The sequence below is a fragment of the Chrysemys picta genome, chromosome 7 (assembly GCF_011386835.1).
Source record: "Chrysemys picta bellii isolate R12L10 chromosome 7, ASM1138683v2, whole genome shotgun sequence".
NCBI lineage: Eukaryota > Metazoa > Chordata > Testudines > Emydidae > Chrysemys > Chrysemys picta.
Window position 1 is genome coordinate 46,669,299 of NC_088797.1, and position 20,028 is coordinate 46,689,326.

At 50.6% G+C, this 20,028-nt stretch overlaps 1 protein-coding gene and 1 long non-coding RNA gene across 15 annotated transcripts in view; one reads left to right on the forward strand and one right to left on the reverse strand.

Annotated features, from left to right (window-relative positions):
- LOC135972647 (uncharacterized) overlaps positions 1 to 7,889 on the reverse strand; it is a 31,383-nt gene extending 23,494 nt beyond the window's left edge. Inside the window, exon 1 of the long non-coding RNA XR_010589129.1 lies at positions 7,751 to 7,889. This is a non-coding gene — a long non-coding RNA (uncharacterized LOC135972647). The remainder of the gene's footprint in view (positions 1 to 7,750) is intronic.
- Positions 7,890 to 7,941: 52 nt separating this feature from the next.
- The window catches only part of DOCK3 (dedicator of cytokinesis 3), a 642,920-nt gene continuing 630,833 nt past the window's right edge, over positions 7,942 to 20,028 (forward strand). For 13 of the 14 annotated variants that reach the window (XM_065551344.1, XM_065551339.1, XM_065551345.1 and 10 more), the window contains exon 1: positions 8,137 to 8,554. In XM_065551344.1, the coding sequence (XP_065407416.1) occupies positions 8,518 to 8,554 (37 nt within the window). In that variant the 5' untranslated portion in view covers positions 8,137 to 8,517. Of the gene's footprint in view, positions 8,555 to 20,028 lie in introns of all 14 variants that reach the window. The other variant, XM_065551338.1, reaches the window with a different exon arrangement.

Genomic DNA, 20,028 nt, shown 5'->3' on the forward strand with positions numbered 1-20,028 from the left:
TCAAACTGGGGATCGGGACCCCTCAGGGGGTCATAAGGTTATTACATGAGGGGGTCGCAAGCTGTAAGCCTCCACCCCAAATCCCACTTTGCCTCCAGCATTTATGATGGTGTTAAATATATAAAAAGGTGTTTTTAATTTATAAGGGGGGGGTCACACTCAGAGACTTGCTATATGAAAGAGGTCACCAGAACAAAAGTTTGAGAACCACTGGGCTAAAGTATTACTTCAGCACAGGGAAGGGTTATGGGGAGTAACATTCCCTGAAGGGGTAGGGATAGCTCAGTGGTTTGAGCATTGGCCTGCTAAACCCAAGGTTGTGAGCTCAATCCTTGAGGGGGCCAGTTAGGGATCTGGGGCAAAATCAGTACTTGGTCCTGCTAGTGAAGGCAGGGAGCTGGACTCGATAACCTTTTGGGGTCCCTTCCAGTTCTAGGAGATAGGATATCTCCATATATTATTATTATTAGAAGCTGGGACAGTGGCCTAGCCATTGAAACAAGGTTAATAGATTCCAAGGCCAGAAAGGACCATTGCGATCATCTAGTCTGACCGCCTGTATAACACATACCATAGAACTCCCCCAGAATAATTCCTAGAACATTTCATTCAGAAAAACATACAATCTGATTTAAAAATGCACAGTGATGGAGAATCCACAACAACCTGTGGCAAGTTGTTCCAATGGTTAATTACCCTTACAGTTAAAAATGTATGCCTTAGTTCATCTGAGTTTGTCTAGCTTCAACTTGAAGAGCCTCTGCATTTAGAGGCCATGGAGAAAACCTATGTCACAAAAGGGAGAATACTTTGGGCATGAAGATGACCATTGTGACTGTGAAAAAGAGTGGACTTGTTTGGTTTATTCACTTAGATCCTTTAATTTCCCCTGGAAGGGGAAATTTATGATTTAGCTGGAGAACCAAGTTGCCTCAACAGATCAGACCAGCCTACCAATAGGGAGAGACTGTACTTGAAGGGAAACAGAGATGCAGAGTGTGGGAAACTGAGGCATGGACAACTAGCTTATCCCATTCTTGGATCTGAATTATAGGGGAGAAACAAAATCCACCCCTTGTTTACTATGTTAGCAGGGGGTAGGTCAGTAGCAGCCTGTCTTGAACACAGACTTTAATCACTGATGCCTCCATTTAGTATCACCACCAACCCTAAGGGCTGAAGGGACAGAGGAGAAAGACAAAAGTATATGTGCCCTTCCCAGGCATATGGAAGTGGAAGGGGCAATAGTGATAAGTATCCCAAGATACCAGAGGACTGAGAGGATCAGGAGACAGCTGATTGTGGGATTGTGCAAGAATAGCTCAGTGCCAGCTGCCTGCACTGTCTGATCCCCACTTGTCCTTTGTAGAGTACACCTCTACCTCAATATAATGCTGTCTTTGGGAGCCAAAAAATCTTACCGCGTTATAGGTGAAACTGCGTTATATTGAACTTGCTTTGATCCACCTGAGTACGCAGCGCCCCCCCCCCCCGAGCACTGCTTTACCGCATTATATCCGAATTCGTGTTATATCGGGTCATGTTATATCGAGATAGCGGTGTATCTGAAGTGACCATTCAGTTCTTTCCTCCTTCTGGCTCTTTGATCTACATACAGGAGGACATTTTTTCAAGTCTTTCCTTTCCCAGCCTCCTATCCTATTCATGTGTATACTATGAAAAAGCAATATGCTGTAAAACGTGCTAACTAATGCATTTTAACTAAAACAACGTTCAACATGATTTGACACTATGTATAGACAGGGACAGTTGTGTTTAAAATAGTTAAGATCCTAGGTTAAATATGACCAATGAACATTTTAAACACAACTATATCTGTCTACCATTGTCATGTTTAATATTGTGTTTGTTAAACATTTTTTTTCTAACGTGTTTTTCCAGTGTAAATAGGCATCAGTGTGGGGGATTTGGCATTCCTTCTTTAGTTTGTGAGACAGAGGTCTGAGGAAAGAGACTTGCAATGCTGCTTCCTAAACAATGACAGCTCAAAGGGTCACTGTGAGGGGAGATAAGGTTGATGATCTGCCAGTACAGCCAGTCTCTGGAACCCATGAAGCCCACCCTCAACCATTTAGATTTAGGGGCGCTAGATATTTAAGGAAAATCTTATCTTTCATTTTGATTTCTAAAATAAATTTCCAGAATCTTTCCTTGCCAAGACCCTCTAAAACATAAAGATCTACATTGACAGTAGAGATGGAATGAACAAACAGCTGGGCTCCAATTCTGCAACAGGAGATTGGAAATGCATGCAATCCTTATATAAAATAAATCATACATTTGGGGTGTATAAAAGCATCATTGTGCTATACCTATGCATAGTGGTGTGATAGCATAATTAGACAGTCAATTACATTTGGAGGGATGAGAGGAGGCACAACATTGTTCTGCAGGCCTGCCCAACACTGCTAAAGTTGGATCTATTTGCAAGACTACTACCCTGTTTCCCCGAAAATAAGACATCCTCCGAAAATAAGGCCTACTTACAGTTTTGCCTCTCGTTGTAATATAAGGCATCCCCCCGATAATAAGACCTCCCCGATAATAAGGCATCCACCGATAATAAGGCATTTTTCATTTCTGAAAAATAAGACATCCCCTGAAAATAAGACCTATCGCATCTTTGGGAGCAAAAATTAATATAAGACACTGTCTTATTTTCGGGGAAACAGGGTATATGTTGTTCTGGGCTTCCTTTGTTGCATATGGCTGACCCTAAGCTCCTTCTTCCTCCCCAGTGGACTAGCTCCTGTGGCTCTTTCACAGGACAAGATATTTATTTACTCATTCAGTTTGTTAATGCACATCAATGAAACAGGAGTAAATACATCTGATAACTTTAAATTATGTAAAATTGCATTCCATCTACTGTACTGTAGAGGATAGTGATTTGTTAATTAGGATATCTGCCCCTCATGTCACTCTTTGGAAGTACAAATGTACTAACTAACAAGATAACTGTATCTGAGGAGATAATTGGGGATTAAATATCTAATCTGTAGAATGTTGCAAATAAATCTTAAAATGTTTCAATATTTAAAGAATGACTGGAACTGCTGATACCACCGTTTTATATAATGGTCAAATATACAAATGACCAATCTGTCTTTAAAACAAAATATTTTGGTCCTCTGAAGGCTTTGTCTGTCCCCACTTCTAATTACTAGCCCCACCATCTCTTTAGAGTTTGTTTTAATCTAATCTTGTGTTATACACCCTCAGTCTGTATTGTCTTCAATGGGTGAGGGTGCTCAGAAGCGCCCTGCATATAGCATCATCATCCTGTTAAGTTCTTCCTCGAAGAGGAGCACTAGGGCTGTGAGGAGAAGCATTTGTTACCTCTGTAAAGAACAGGGCAGCTAGGAGAGGGCTAGGAAGAATTCCTGAGAGCAGAGGGTAGAGAGATGGCCATAGCAGAGGGATTGTCTCTTGTCTTTAGAAAGTTTAGGATCAGTAAAATGTCTAATATTTAAAATTCAGCTGGTACAGATAAAAGTAAGAGATTAAGTGTTATATTTCGAAGGTTAAAGTGAATAGAAAAATCCTAAAAGCTAGTAGCATCCTATCTGTAACAACAGAAATCTCAAGATTTCTCAATTTTTGTTACTACTAAAAGCTACTCTTGTACGCTATGATAGTTCTTAGGAAGATAAATAACAAAACGAATGCAAAATATGTATGCTTACATTTATGTGTAGAGTAAGGTATGATAAAATAACTGTAGTTTTCTAAATCAAGAACGTAAGAACACATGCCTGCCTATTGGCCTTTGTATTTGTACTCTTATAAAATGCTGTCAGTACATCATCAATGTTGAAAATTTAGTTGCACAAAAGTCAGAAAATTTATAATGAAGGTTTCCACGGCAACCTCAGCTCAGTAGCTCAATTCAGCAACCTTTAGTATTTCATTACATAATCGCAGAACACATATTTAGTAAAACAAAATGTTATTACAAAAGTACTATGTAACCATAAAATTGTATATAACGCATCTTATTGACAGATTTTCTGGAAGAGCTGTACAAAAAGAGCAGTTCTCTTCAATTATATTAGGGACAGTATGTATTGAAAAAAAATAGCTAAATTATCAGGATATTAAAGTGATAAATCCAATACCAAACTTACTGAAATCCTAGGAAACATCTAGAATGACACATCCTTCAACTTCTAAGGCTCTGTGAAGAATTCATATCTGATCCCTTGACATCAGAGGTTAAGTAGAAGTCATAGGTGAAGTCTAATACTTATACAAATGATAGATAACTGCTTTTCCAATGATCTGGATAAACACCAGTTACTTCTAGTTAGAAATTTGTCAAACTGTTCATAATCTCCACATTATAGGATTACATAACTTTCAGAAGAGTGTCACATTAGCTAGTGTTAGATGAATATATTGTGAAAGCTACTATTGTAATACATATGTAAATTTCCAATTCTAATGCAACTACAATCTCAGGCTTAATGGTGCAACACCATGTTTATTTTTTTAAAGAAAAACAGACTGGAGAAATAATGATTTTCAATAAATACTCATCAAACAATGCAAAAATTACAGTAAAATCTGCCTTAGAGACCCCCGTCACGACCGACTACTTGCAGAGGCCACAGAACACGGTTGCTCTCTGATCTGTAAACCTTTGAAGAGAGACCACCTCTTACAAGAGACCACTTCTGCTAACTCCCATGCGTAAAACTCTTGGCAGGTTTTACTGTACTTGGAAAACTTTCCACTAGCCCCTGGGCTAAAAATCTTTGAAGTTCTAGCCTGAAAGGTCTCTTATTGAGAATAGGAGTGCAAAACGGAAATACTATTTCAATTTGTAAAGCCACTGAATAGGGTGGAATATCAATGTTAAAGTTCAAGTATCAGAGGGGTAGCTGTGTTAGTCTGGATCTCTAAAAGCAGCAAAGAGTCCAGAGGCACCTTATAGACTAACAGACGTATTGGAGCATGAGCTTTCGTGGGTGAATACCCACTTCGTCGGATGCATGTAGTGGAAATTTCCAGAGGCAGGTATAAATATGCAAGCAAGAGTGAGTCAGGCTAGAGATAACGAGGTGGGTTCAATCAGGGGGGATGAGGCCCTCTTCTAGCAGTTGAGGTGTGAACACCCAGGGAGGAGAAACTGCTTTTGTAGTTGGCTAGCCATTCACAGTTTTTGTTTAATCCTGAGCTGATGGTGTCAAATTTGCAGATGAACTTTCTCTTTGAAGTCTGGTCCTGAAGTTTTTTTGCTGCAGGATGGCTACCTTTAAATCTGCTATTGGGTGGCCAGGCAGATTGAACTGTTCTCCTACAGGTTTTTGTATATTGCCATTCCTAATATCTGATTTGTGTCCATTTATCCTTTTACAGAGGGACTGTCCAGTTTGGCCGATGTACATAGCAGAGGGGCATTGCTGGCATATAATGGCGTATATTACATTGGTGGACGTGCAGGTGAATGAACTGGTGATGGTGTGGCTGATCTGGTTAGGTCCTGTGATGGCGTCGCTGGTGTAGATATGTGGGCAAAGTGGGCATCGAGGTTTGTTGCATGGATTGGTTCCTGAGTTAGTTACTATGGTGCGGTGTGTAGTTACTGGTGAGAATATGCTTCAGGTTGGCAGGTTGTCTGTGGGCGAGGACTGGCCTGCCACCCAAGGCCTGTAAAAGTGAGGGATTGTTGTCGAGGATGGGTTGTATATCAAAAGTTTGTATCAGGAGAATAATTACCCAAATTGTTAGTTTTTTTTCTCAATCTGTATTAGGCATTTGTACCAGGATTGAAGTACTGAATATGAATTTGAACTTAACTCCTATGATTCCTGCATGCTCAGAAAGTATGTTTTCTAGACCACGAATATTCATATGGTACTCCCTGTACCACACAAACGTTCTATAGTATATGACCTTAGTGGACTGAAATTCCTACACTCCTGGAAGCAACAAGTTTGAATCCTAGTAGTCATCTTGGTTTTATTCTACTAAAGTAGATACATTGAATATGATGAAGTTTACTGTGAAGTTTTTCAGATGAGATATAAACAAAAATCTAAGATTCTGAATAACCCTCTTATTCCTTTAAGTAAGCATTTGTCCTTGTGTGTGTGGCCAAAATTCCCTTCATTGTGTGTTCTGTCTGCTGTTCGTTTGCCAGATACCTGCAATCGGAGGGAGCTTTTATTATGGATTTAGTTGGGGAAGCACTTTGAGATGCTTTAAGAAGAAATCAGCAATATAAATGTGAGTTAATAAGGCCATACAGTGTATGTGCCCATTAAAGTGTCATAAACTGAAGATTAGCGCAAGGGTTGGTTTATTACTTCACGGTTAGTTGAGGTACACACTTGTATACATCTTCTTCCGAATAGTACTGGTGGAAGAGATCAGGTTAACTACACAGCATGGACAACCGCAACACCATAGGCGTGCGCACATGGGGTGTGCCGGGTGTGTGCCCAGGCACACCCTAATGCCAGCGGGCTGGATTCGGCCCCTCAGAGCTTTAGATCCAGCCCGCAGGATTTGCCCCCCATGGTGCTGCAGGCCCCGCGCTGCTCTCAGAAGTGGCCGGCACAGCACCACGTCCCTGGGGCCCCAGGGAGGGCAGAGGGCTCTGTGCGTTGCTCCAGGCACTGCCCTCCGCAGCTTCCATGGGGAACCGTGGCCATTGGGAGCTTCGGGGGAGGTACCTGGAGGCGTGGCAAGGGCAGCGCGCAGAGCCCAATGCCCCTCCCCCCCCAGGGGCCACACAGGGACGTGGTGAGCAGTGTGGCGTGGGGCCAGGGCAGGCAGACAGACAGGGAGCACGCCGCTGCAGGTAAGCGGCACCAGGCCAGAGCCCAAACCCCTCCTGCACCCCACCCCCCAACTCCCTGCCCTGAGCCCCCTGCCTGCACCTCGCACCCCTCCTACACACCAACTCCCTGTCCTGAGCCCTCTGCCACACCCCTCCTGCACCCCAACTCCCTGACCTAAGCCCCCTGCCTGCACCCCACATCCCTCCTGCACCCCAACTCCCTGCCCTGAGCCCCCTGCCTGCACCTCACACCCCAACCCCCTGCCCTGAGCCCCCTCCTGCACCCTGCCCCCCAACTCCCTGCCCTGAGCCCCCGACACACCCCAACCCCCTGCCCTGAGTCCCCTGCTGCACCCTGCACCCCCATGCACTCCAACTCCCTGCCCTGAGCCCCCTGCTGCACCCTGCACCCCCATGCACTCCAACTCCCTGCCCTGAACCCCCTGTTGCACCCGACACCCCTCCTGTACCTCAACCCCCTGCCCTAAACCCCCTGCCTGCACCTTGCACCCCAAACCCCTGCCACACCCCTCCTGCACTCCGCACCCCAACCCCCCTTCCCGGAGCCCCCTCATACACCCCGCACCCCTCTTGTGCCCCAATTCCTTGCTCTGAACCCCTTCCTGCACACCGCACCCCCTCCCACACCCCAACCTTTATGATGTTCACCTTTAAAAAAATAAAATAAAATAAAATTTCCTGGGTGCACACCCTAATGAAATGTGCTGTGCACGCCTATGCACAACACTTATTATCCAACAACAGCAGTATAATAGTGACTGACACACACACACACTGCTGTGGATTAAACAATAGCTTTGTTTACAAACAAAATGTCAAAGTTTACAAATTCAAATTACGTACACATCTCTAATATCTGTGCTCCCCACTAGCTGGCAGAGCCCTCGTTCAAAAGAGGTAGAAGGGAAAATAAAAACTCACAGCTCTAGTTGTTTTGAAACGGCCCAGTGATTTTCTGTCCACAAAGGCGGCTGCTGGTGGGAATAACATTGGCACCTCCAATCCTGCCGTTTTCGCTGTTGCCAGGTCTTGCGATTTGTTTTAGCAGGAGAGGTGTGATAGAGGGAGTGTGTCTTTCCTCCATGCAGCCCCAGCTCCTGGAGGCATTTTTCCTTATTTCCCCTCAGAATCTGCTCTGGCGCAGAACCACTAACGCCTCGCGCGTGTGCCCCCATTTCCCGCCCTTTTCGTTCCCCTCTGCGGGTACCGTGCGGCCCCGGGACCAGGGAGCGCAGGAAGGCAAGGGAGGTGTCTGCGCATGCGCGCGATGTGGAAGTGGGGGGGGCGGCGGCAGTAGAGCCAGTCCTTCGGCGACGACGACGCCAGTGAGGAGGCTGGAGCTCATCAGAGTGACCCGAGGGAGGGAAGTGGGGACCCCTGCAGCCGAGGGGCTGGACTGTGAGAAGCCGAGAGCCGCCGGTACCAGGGGCCATTCGCAGCTCCGTGCTGGGTGCTGCCGAGCGCTGAGGGATCCGGCACCTGCCGCGGCGGCTCCCCGGGGACTGGCCCCCCTCCCCCCCGCACCTGCGCCTGGCCCGAGTGAGAGCGAGGAGGAGACGTTGCCGTGCTCGGGGGGCTGTGCGGAGCAGCGGCCCCGCTGTCAGCTGGGGAAACCGCCTCCGCTCCATGAGCAGGGCTCGGCTGCTGCGCTCCGTGAGGGGGGAACCGCGGCCGCCGCCGGCACCAGCATGTGGACCCCGACCGAGGAGGAGAAATACGGCGTGGGTAGGTGCCGAGCCCCCTCTTCCCTTCCTACTGGTAGCACGGCGACCCCCTTTTACCGCCTCAGCGGGCTGGGGAGCTGCCCCCCTCCGCACTGGGTGTGGGTCTGTATCCCGAGCTGACCTCTCGTGGTCCGGGGGTGGTGATGGGGCTGCCCGTTCTCTGAGCAGCCCTGGCTCTTGTGCCGCGGGCGGGTGTTGTACAACGAACCCAAACTTGCTGTAGCGGGAAGGGTCGTGGTGGGCCGGGGGTGGAGGGATGCGGGGGTGGGGCTGTTGCTGCTGGATGGCAGCGGTCGTCTCTCCGCCTTTTGAAAACAGTAACGTGTGCAGCAATGTTCGCATCCCACTGTTCCCAACTGCACCACAGGCCTGAGCATCCCCCAGCCCCCATCGCCTTGCAGGTACAGTAGGGAACGAAGGGGGCCATGTTATGGGACTGGCCCCATCTCCCATGTGCGTTGAAGGGCTGCCCGATAAAAATAAGATAAACATCATGAGGTTTGTGTGGGGGGTGAAACATCTGCTTGGGACTTTAGTCCTTTCGGATTTTTGAACCTGGAGTCCAGTGTTTATGTTAATTGGAAATCCAATTGAACTGTGCATGCTTGGTGTGTGTGTGTGTGTTTCTTTTTGAGGCGGTAAGGGAGTGGAAGGAGAGGAGTAGGCTTCCAGGGTCTACTTATAGGTTCTCTTTGCGGAAATAATCAGTAAACGAGTGTCTCAACCTTAATCTACTTATCTGCTATTCCTTTTTCTCTCTATTTTAATCTGTGGTCTGTGGTCTTGTTTATATGGTTGAGTTTAGAGAAAGGGAATGATTATGATGGCATGTCATTAGGGGGCGCCAGCGATGCACCTGCTCTGAGTGCTGGTATTCTTCCAGGAAAAGAGCCACAAGATGTAACATATAGATAAATGTTAAAACCTGGTACTGTACTAAACCCTGGCTATGATATTGAAAGCTGATGAGCATTTTTGGATTCTGGCAGCCGTCTACACTAGTAACCCAGCGCTGCTGGAAAAACCAAAACGACCCCCCCAACCCTTTAATGGTGAAACTAAGTAGTATGGTGTTATGTATAATATGAAGGGGGCATATATACTTAGGTGACCGTTTCCTCCATTTCAGAATTTGTAAAAAATTCACATCTTGTGTAATATCACTGAAAATGTCTGTAAAAATACATTATACTTTCTGCTAACATTGATTATTTTCCTGGGTATTAATAGTAGATGTGGTTTTGATCAGATGCCATAATGCACATGTAGTAACAAATACTTGTAATAGTCAACATTCATTATATTTTTACAAACATGTCTTGTTCCTTGTAAACTTGGTATATGTTAAATACTTTTTATCAACACTCGATATTTTATGGTGAAAATTGGTATCTCTAGGATGTGGGAAAACCTTACCTTCTGAAGTGACAGTTTACTTCTGCTCAATTATAAAATTAAAATGTTAATGATTTAGAGCAATTGTTGAGGGGTGTAGAGGACCAGTAACATGACAAAGTATTCTCAATTAATTTGTTGTGTTATGCAGCTGTGTAGTAGTTTTATTACAGCTTGATTTATACATGTGGTAAAAACAAATTTTATTTACTTAGAACAAGCATCATAGAACTTATTAATGTATAGACACATAAGGAATGCAGTTTTATATGAAATGCAATTAAATGTGGTGTATGTTACTAGCAGAGATGCATGTATTAAATGTAAAAACCTATAATAATACATGTAATAACGCTGTAAATTTACTACTACTACTACTGATTTAATTAAAAAACCCAGGGGAAAATTCAGTTTAGGTACCTGCAGCACTATTGTTACCACAATGTGTATACTGTGTAAAATACACATTTTAACCTCTCAGAAGAACCAGAAGGGGACACCGAGGAGAGAGCCCCGGACAGCACCCACTGCTCCTCGAAGGCATCGAGAGAGCCGGTGGATGCTGCCCAGAGGAACTCTGCCCGGATATGTGAACGGATAAATGAACAAAAAACAGCCCCACCGTCGCAGGCCCCCCCCCCGCCCTCTGCCAACCTCCTCTCCCTGGTGTTACGAAAGGCCACCTTGGCCATGGCCAGGAGGAGGTTGACAAGGTGGTCCTGCAACTTTGTGGGGCCTTGAATCGGGTGTGCGTAAATAAACAAGTGCGGGGAAAAGTGCAGCCAGAACCTCAATAAGAGGTTCTGGAGGAGCTGGAATAGAGGCTGCAGCCTGGTGCACTGAAGATACACGTGCACCAGGGTCTCCCTCACACCACAAAAGGGACAGGTTTCAGGGACAGAGGTGAACTGCGCCAAGTACACATCCGTGCTCACGGCTCCGTAGAGGAGCCACCAGCTGATATCCCTGGCAAGCCGCGGGACTAAGATGGAATATAAACTGGCCCACCGGGGTTCCCCACGCTCCACTGCTGGTAAAAGGTCCTGCCACTTGGTATCAGGGAGGGACACGAGGGTGGGGTAATGAAGTGTGTGCAGCACGAGCGCGTATAGATGGTCCCTTGGCACGGTTTGGAAACGAACCGGCTGCAATTCACGCAGCCGGCTTGAGGTATGAGGAGGGGGAGGCTGGGAAGGCTCACAGGGCAGGGGGCCGATGGAAAGATCTGGAGGGCCTGGAATGAAGGGTGGGCAGGGTGCACCCTCTCGCAGGACCCGCTCGAGGAAAAACCGAGCCATGGGAGGCAGGGCTGCCTCCACCTCCTGGAATACATGCCGGGGGGTCGTAAGAGTGGAAAGCCCATGCGCCGACCAAGCGCCTGGGGATCCACCCAACCCCCCAGGGTGTAGTCCAGGAGGTCTCCGATTTTGGTGACTCCTGCCAGGACCAACCTCCGACACACCAAAGGGGACTCCACCACCTGCACACGAAGATAGGGATTGTGTAGCAGGGGCTCTGCGAGGAGATCTACCCACTCAGTGGCCACAAAGGACCTGGTTGCTGAAACCAGCCTCCAGGCCCAGAGGAGGTCCTGGTAGAAGACCGGCAGCTTGGAGAGATCTCGTGGAAGACCTCTCAGATGAAGAAAAAGGAGCTGCCGGTCATATCGGAGCCCACGGAGGTGGCGGAGGAAGGCATGTGCCAATATGCTCCACGCCGAGCCACCTGCACTATAAAGGAGTCTCTGCAGGGCCAGGAGGCAGAAGACATGGACCTGCGTGGGCATACACGTCAGGCCCTGTCCTCCCTCCTCCAGGGGAAGATAGAGAACCCCTGCAGAGACCCAGTGCAGTCCTGGCCAAAAAATACCCAGAACCAACCTCTGGAGATTGGCCAGGAACCCCGGGGGCAGGCACAGGGTGTTGAGTCAGTACCAGAGCATGGACAGGACCAGTTGGTTGAGCACCAGTGCTCTCCCCTGGAGGGAGAGGCACCGGAGCAGTCCTGTCCAGCTCCACAACCGCCCAGTCACCCTGCCCTCTAAACCTTGCCAGTTTTCCTGCGGAGACGGATGTGTGGCAGAAAAATAAATGCCAAGATAGAGCAGCGGACCCACGCTCCACCGGATGGATTGAAGCGCGGGTAGGAGGGGGCTCGCCTGCCACCCGGCCCCGACCACCAGGCCAAAGCTCTTGACCCAGTTGACATGGGCGGAGGAGGCTGCTGAATAAACAGCTTGACAAGCCTCCACCCGCACCAGGTTGTCTGGGTCCTGGACCATGAGGAGCACGTCGTCGGCATATGCTGCCAGGATCAGCCGCACCTCCGGCTCACGGAGCTCCAACCCCGTCAACCTCTTGCGAAGGAGATGAAGGAAGGGCTCAATGGCCAGAGTGTACAGCTGACCCGACAGCGGGCAGCCTTGACGCACTCCTCGCCCAAAGCTGACAGGTGCACTCAGGGTCCAGTTGAGCTTGACCAAACACTCTGCGGAGGCGTACAGCACCTGGAGAAACCCCACAAACCAGGGTCCGAAGCCAAATGCCCGCAGAGTGCCCAGGAGATACCCATGGTCCATCCAGTCGAACACCTTCTCCTGATCCAGGGACAGGAGGGCGAACGACAGACCATCCCTACACACAGGCTCCAAGAGATCCCAGACCAGATAGAGATTATTGAAGATGGTACGGCCCGGGACGGTGTAGGTCTGATCTAGATGGACCACGTCCGCCAGCACAGACCGTAGCCGCAGCGATATGGCCTTCGCCATGACCGTATAGTCTGCGCTGAGGAGCGAGATGGGGATGCCAATTCCAGAGATCGCGGAGGTCCCCGTTCTTCGGCAGCAAGGCAAGCACTGCTTGCCTGCACGACAGAGAGAGGACCCCGCTCTCCAAGCCTCAGCCCAGACAGTGGCAAGGTCCAGGCCGAGGACGTCCCAGAACACGCGGTAGAACTCCACGGTCAGCCTGTCAATGCCCAGAGATTTGTTGGTGGGCATGAGACGGAGGGCTTCTGAGAACTCTGCTAGAGTGAGAGGCAGCTCCAGCCGGTCCCGGTCGCCTGTGCTGAGTGTCAGGAGTCCATCCCAAAGCACTCGGCAGGCATTGGCATCGTTGGATCTGGGAAGAAAAGGCCAGCATAGAAGGCCCTGGCCCTCTCGCGCATCTCCACCGGATCCGTGAGGGTGCGCCATCCTCCGCCAAAAGGCAGAGGATATGCTTTTTCGCTCCCCTCTTCTTCTCCAGGGCATAGAAGAAGCAGGAGCCGTGATCCATCTCCCGTAGGAGACGGATGTGGGATTGAACAAAGGCGCCCCAGACCCGAAGATCATCAAGGGCCCGAAGCTCTTCCCGCTTCTCCCGGTACGCTCCACAGAAGGGTGGATCACCGGGGCTGGCGGCCAGATGTCTCTCCAGCTCTAACATCTCCTGCTCCAACTGCTCTATCACCACATCCCTCTGCCGGCTGGCGCCCCAGATGTGGCTACGGCAGAAGAGCTGGGCACGCACCTTCCCCACGTCCCACCACCGCTGTGCTGAGGGAAAGGCATGCCTTTGTTCCTGGCAGGCCAGCCAGAAATCCCACATCCTGTAGTAGATGGTTATTGAAATGCCAATAGGCTGGCCCCAGCCTCTCCAAAGAAAGAGAGGCTGTCATGGCCACCAAATGGTATTCTGAGAACGGGGCTGGCCGAACGCTGGAGGAGTGGGCTGTGAAAGATGACAGCAAGAAAAATAAATGCGATCCAACTGGGAGTGGCTCGTTGTTCCTCTACCCGGACAAAAGTGAACGTAGAGTTGTCATCCAGGTGGTGGTTGCGCCAGACGTCCACCAGGGAGTAATGAGCTATGATCTCCCTGAGGACATCTGTGGCAGCCGGGCTCGGCTCGGTCCCCATGCAATCCCACTCCACGAGGGTGCAGTTGAAATCTCCGCCCAGGACCAGGCACTAGCAAGGATCTAAAGAACCGAGGAGGGCGGATGCCTGCCGGATGTCGGGGCATAGACATTGAGAAGATGCAGCATCAGCCCTTCCACCTGAGCCTGGAGGTGCAGCAGGCGACCCAGCATGACCTCGGTAATCCCCAGTACCTCGGGCTGTAGGTGTGGGGAGAACAGGTCGCCACCCCAGCCTGACAGACCGAAAGGTAGCTGAAGTAGACCCTGTCCCCTCACTTCAGCCACAGCTCGCTTTGGTGGCAAGGTCCGTGTGGGTCTCCTGCAGGAAAATAACTGAGTACCCCCCATCCTGAAGGAAGGAGAGCACCTGGCACCTGTGGAGATCCAGCCTAAAGCCCCAGGTGTTTAAAGTGGCAAAGATGGATGGCGACATAAGGAGGGCTGATCCTCGTGGACAGGGGCACTAGCGGTTCCCATTGGGCCTCGCAGCAAACCGTGACCGACTCCAAAAGCCATCAGGGCATCACAGAAGCTGCGGGTCCGCTGGGAAAAAGCAGCATCCGTCTTCCCGGTCCCTTTGCCCTTCCCCCCAAAATGTTCCTCACGGTCTGGAGAACAAGATGGAAATTGCCCCAACGCTGAAGAGCGAGATGCACTCTGTTCGTGGAGCCACGAGTGTCCTCCAAGAAACAGCTCATCTCGTTCCTCTGCGCAGCAGGGACCAGGGTCATGGATCCCGGGGCATCCCCTGATTGAACCCCCCTGCCAGCCCTGTGGCCTATCGAGACGGACAAGCAGGGATCAGATCCCTGCCGCGGCACCTGTCCCTCCGGTGCCGTGCCACGCCACCCGACTTGGCCCTAGGGATGTTGGCAGAAGGAGAACTGCAGCCCCGGATGGGCCAGGAGAGGGAAAAAGAAAACCCACCTCCCCAGGGCCCTCGTTTAAAAAAAAAAAAAAAGGGGGGGGGGGCAACCCTAGGGGCAGCAGCAACAGGAGGAGGGAAGGAATAAAGATTAAGAACAGGAACAGGGGCTGGAACGGGGTCAGGGATAGGGACAGGACACAAATCTAGGACTGGAACAGGGTCAGGGCAGGAAACGGGGACAAAATCAAGGGCCCGAGTGGCAGAGCCACCGAGACACGGTGCCTCTCGACCCGGCACGATGGTCAAAGGGGCAGCAAGGGATTGGGGCATTTCTGCAGCGCTAGGCTCAGGTGCCTCACCAACCGAGGCACCCATGATTACAGCACTGGGGGGTGACGAGGGCTGCCGCCCCGCCTCATAGGGAAGGGCACCTGCAGGCTCAGAGCCCAGCCACTCGGTGTCAGCTGTTGCCTCACTCGGCACGGCAGCATCAGCTGGATTACCAGTCACGGCCGGGCAGATGGTCAGATCCTAGGGCGTTGCAGTGGCCAAAACGGGCCACTGCCTGAGGTGGGGGGAGGGGGGCAACGGCAGATTACAAATGCTCTGACCGAGGCCCCCTAGCACGGGGGGGCGTCCATCCGCTCGGTGGTAGGGGTCAAGCCTAGGGCCTCGATCTCATCAAAAATAGAGGCAAAATCCCCACCCGCCGCTACAGGGTTCCCCTCGACAGCAGCCGGGGTAATAGCCACTTCAGTGCCTACAGGGGGCACAGATGGCAAAGCGATAGGGGGGACACTTTCATAACCTCCTCAGGGAGGGACTCCATAAGAGCGGTGGTACTACCCGCCTCCGCAGCTGCAGTGACCTCGGCCGACTCCAATTGGTGAACATCAGCAGGGGAGTCAACGGAAAACACCCAGCGCCAGTAAATTCCTTCATAGTTTTACAGAGGGTTCCTTCCCCCTTGCCAACGAGAGGGGGTTGCTGGGCCCACGCACCCCTGTGGGGATGTATCATCCCTACACCAACCTAATGAAAAGTTCCATGAGGAGGTAAGGGTCACGATGGGACACTTGCCAGGTAATAAATCATGGCCTTATGTAAGGCCCCCTGGTGGTCTAGGATTATATAAGATGAGGTAAACAAATCATGGCCTTATGTAAGGAACGGTTGAACCAATCGGTGTGGGGCTATACATGTGATAAACACATGATTCTCCTTGTCCAATCCGTAGATGTGTTATTATAGCCTAATTGTGTTATGTAATGTTGAGGAAAAACTATAAAAGAAAGCTTGCAATAAACAGAATTCGGATTAAACTTGCAACCACATTGGTCGTGTGCTTTATCCGCTCCGCCTGGGACCCCACAAATGGTGACCCCGACGTGATTCGGCTTGGACATCAAGGCAGCCAGGACTTTGCCCAGAGTGAGCTAGCAGAGATCATACTAGACACAGCCGCCAGTGGAGCAGGGATCAATGTTCTCAGACAGTAGACCCAACAGGTGTTGTCTCAAAAGCTGAGCAAAGAGAAAGCAGATCCAACCAGAAAAAGGATCTGAGTGGTCAGACTCTATGTCATCTCTCATGAAGAAACTGGAACAATTGAATTTAGATATTGAAGAGGCTCTCAGTGCTGGCTCTTCTCCTTCCAGCACTCCTTCTACCAAAAAGCGCAAACAGCCATGCCCTGTTAAGGTGGAGACAGGCCTTCTTCACAGAGATCATCAGAGAAAGGGAATCTGTGGGAATAAGAGGGCAGGCTACCAAGATTTAGATGGTTTGCCAAGCTCAGTGTCAACTGCAGCACGACCAAAAACTGAACATGGTTTGAGAAAAGGCGGAGGTGGCAGCCGCGGCAGGAGGTACCGGAGGATACCGGCTCCTGGTCGTCCGAGAGAGACGTTCGTGAGCTCACAGGTGAGCGGCTGCTTTTATTAAAATGGGCTCTGCTTTGTCTGCAGAGGAGGAGACGGTGCATGATTTTTTATTATGCATCGCTAAAAAGCGAGGAAAGAAGCTTCCCTCTGACGCGTTGTCCCGTTTGTTGAAATGGGGGCAGAGACGCGGGTTTTTTGTTATTCCTGATACTGTCTTTGATAAGGCAGTCTGGGAAAGTCTAGGCTCTGACCTCTGGGAGTTGGTCTCTCACGGCAACAAGGAGGCCGTGTCATTGAGCCAAATATGGTGCAAATCTAAGAAACTGATAGAGACGCTTGCGGCAGAAGCCGAGGTCCAGTCGGCCATTAATGACCTCTTTCGGCCAAAAGAGGAGCCGCCTTATGTGTTGCCGGTGGAAGCCCGTGAGTTCTTTGGGGCTGAGGACACTATCATACCACTCATCCCCAGTGCACCCAAAGCTGATCCTAGTATCGTCCCGTTACCGGATGACCCCGTGGATAAAATGGAGGTCTCAAGCCCAGAAGGGGATAAGTTACAAGAATTTCGGGCGGAAATGTACAAACAGGGCCTTCAGCTACAGGACATGCTAAATCAGTTGTCCCATGTGGCCGGTGAGAGCCATTCCCCGCAGTCCCACACATTGCGAGCCCTGAACCAGCCCGGCTTTCCTGTCACCAATAATGTTTGTACCCCAAAGTTCCAGGCGGAGTTCCCGGGGCAGGGTGAGCAGTTGCAGAATAGGTTAAAAAGAATGGCAGAGCCAGGCTTATCTAACTTTGAAAGGACATATAGGAAAAAAACACCGGATAAGATCCCTCCGGCCGTGGCTCAAGACACAAATTGCTAAAAAGCCCGACGCCACCACGCAGAAGCCGGAGGACGACCCTGCGGCACCGGACCTGCACTTGTTGTTTGTCACAGCCTAGACACCTGATAATGCTGTGCTTCTATTTGTTCGCACTCCTTATTATAGGAGCAGGGGTCTTTGTATGTCCAAACTCTGTACCTTTTGTTAACCCACAACAAAATGTTTGGGTCACCTGGGCGAACCAGACTGGCCAAGAAGCCTTTTTTGCTTGTCCATGGCCACCCCGTCGGATCCCTTTAGAACATGTCTTATTGGCTATCCTTATTTACACCCCAATGGTTTTCGTGGGTATTTATGTAATGTTATGTTTTTTAATAGTTCTCCATATATTTCCCAGTTGTTAAATGTCACCTGTCGTCAGTTTTATAGGTTCAAAAAAAGTAGTCAGGTGGCTAGTAATTGTCCTAATGTTAGTTGGACCCTCCTATAGGCCTTATTTAAGAAAAAGGGGGGAGGTGTGGGGATGTATCATCGCTACACCAACCTAATGAAAAGTTCCATGAGGAGGTAAGGGTCACGATGGGACACTTGCCAGGTAATAAATCATGGCCTTATGTAAGGCCCCCTGGTGGTCTAGGATTATATAAGATGATCATGGCCTTATGTAAGGCCCCCTGGTGGTCTAGGATTATATAAGATGAGGTAAACAAATCATGGCCTTATGTAAGGAACGGTTGAACCAATCGGTGTGGGGCTATACATGTGATAAACACACGATTCTCCTTCTTGTCCAATCCGTAGATGTGTTGTTATAGCCTAATTGTGTTATGTAATGTTGAGAAAAAACTATAAAAGAAAGCTTGCAATAAACAGAATTCGGATTAAACTTGCAACCACATTGGTCGTGTGCTTTATCCGCTCCGCCTGGGACCCCACACACCCCACTTATGGCGCCTCCTTTGCACGAGCTCTCAGCTCCCCAAAGAGGGGGGTTGGCCAGCCGGATCAGAGCCGGGGCGTGAGGGCGATGATGGGAGGGTAAGGAAAGACGAGGGCAGGACAGCAGGGGAAGGGACAGACTCCCCCTGAGGCAAGCCCTGCTCGATTCCAGCTACCGGCCCTGCCACCCTCTCCTCCATGGGCCCTGGTCTACTACCCACCACAGCGGCGGGGCCCGCATGCTCATCTGGGCACTTCGCGGGGGCAGAGACCTGAGCGGAGTTGACAGTGGTCACGGATGGAGGAGGGGCAAGCCCAGGCACTGGGCGATCAGGGCCACCAGCGATGGTAGAGCTGACGCCCTTCCGGGTAACGGGGGTCCCAGATGCCCCTCTGAGCTGGGCCAGGGGGCAGTCCTGCCAGATGTGCCCCGCTGCCTGGCAGAGAAAGTACCAGGCCTCCCCTGAAGAATAGTAAACCTGGTACTGGGTTCCTCGATGGGGCATCAGAAAGGACCCCTCCAAAGCCTCCCTATCACATGCCGCCAGCGGCACTTGAACCTCCACCTGCCGGCAGAATGACAAAACGTGGCAGAGGGTGGGGTCCTTACAGCCCTACGGAAGGGGGTTGAGGACGGACAGGGGCTTCCCCAGGGTGGAGAGGAACGGCAAAAGGGCGGCATTGGAGAGGAAGGGAGGAACAGAGGAGAACACCACCCATACGCCCAGGTCCTCCAAAGGCTCAAGAGGGACATGAATGCCCCCCCACCGCCAATCCCCTCTCCACCGCCTCCTGGGCAGTGGCCTCCTATGCCTGGAAGAACACTACCTTCTCAAACATCTTAGAGGCCACCACCACGGCCGTGGGCCCCACCACACGTGCGGGCGTTGGCACGGAGGTTTCTAAGTGGGGCGAGGCCGACACCAGGAGGCAATGCACCTTGTCTCCCTGGTGAGGGTGGGAAAGGGGCCCCGGCTGCTGGGAATGGTATTCTGGGAGGCGGCTGGGGCAGACGGCGAGGCGGCGAGTGGAGGGGTCGCGTCTACCTGGGCGTATGCCTTGGGGTTCGAGGGAGCGGCAACTCCAGGGCTGGTGGAGGGAACAATGGGTTGGGGGAAAAGGGAGGGCTGCGGCCGTTAATGGGGCCGCAGCGGGAGAAGGAACCACTGCCACGGGAGGTTTCACCTTCCGGGCAGGGCCCTTGCCCTTCTTCGTGCCCCGACCCTTCCCACCGGCAGAGGGAGTGGTCTCAGAGGTGGAGGCGGCAGAGGTCGCGGCAGCAACAATGGAAGGAAGGGGAGGGGAGAACGGCTACCCCCCCCCCCCCGCTAAGCTGAAAGTAGGGCAGGAGGGCACCAGCAGAAAGGGGCAGAGGAAAAACAAGGAACACAACTCCCAGCACAAGATGAAAGAAACCGGCTCCCCCGGCTGCACTAAGGAAAGGAAGGGAAAACTAAGATATCATAGGGAAGTGTGCATCAGTGAAGGGATTAATGAAAAAAAAGGGGCGGGGTGGAAATCTCAAGCGCCGACGGCAGAACGTGGGCACGCAGGCAATGAGAGCAGACCGGAAGGGGGAAGCAAGAAGCAAGGGGATGGAATGAAGGAGAGGGTCAGATCAGGTATGCCTCAGGCGTGGAGCAAAAAACAGTGGATT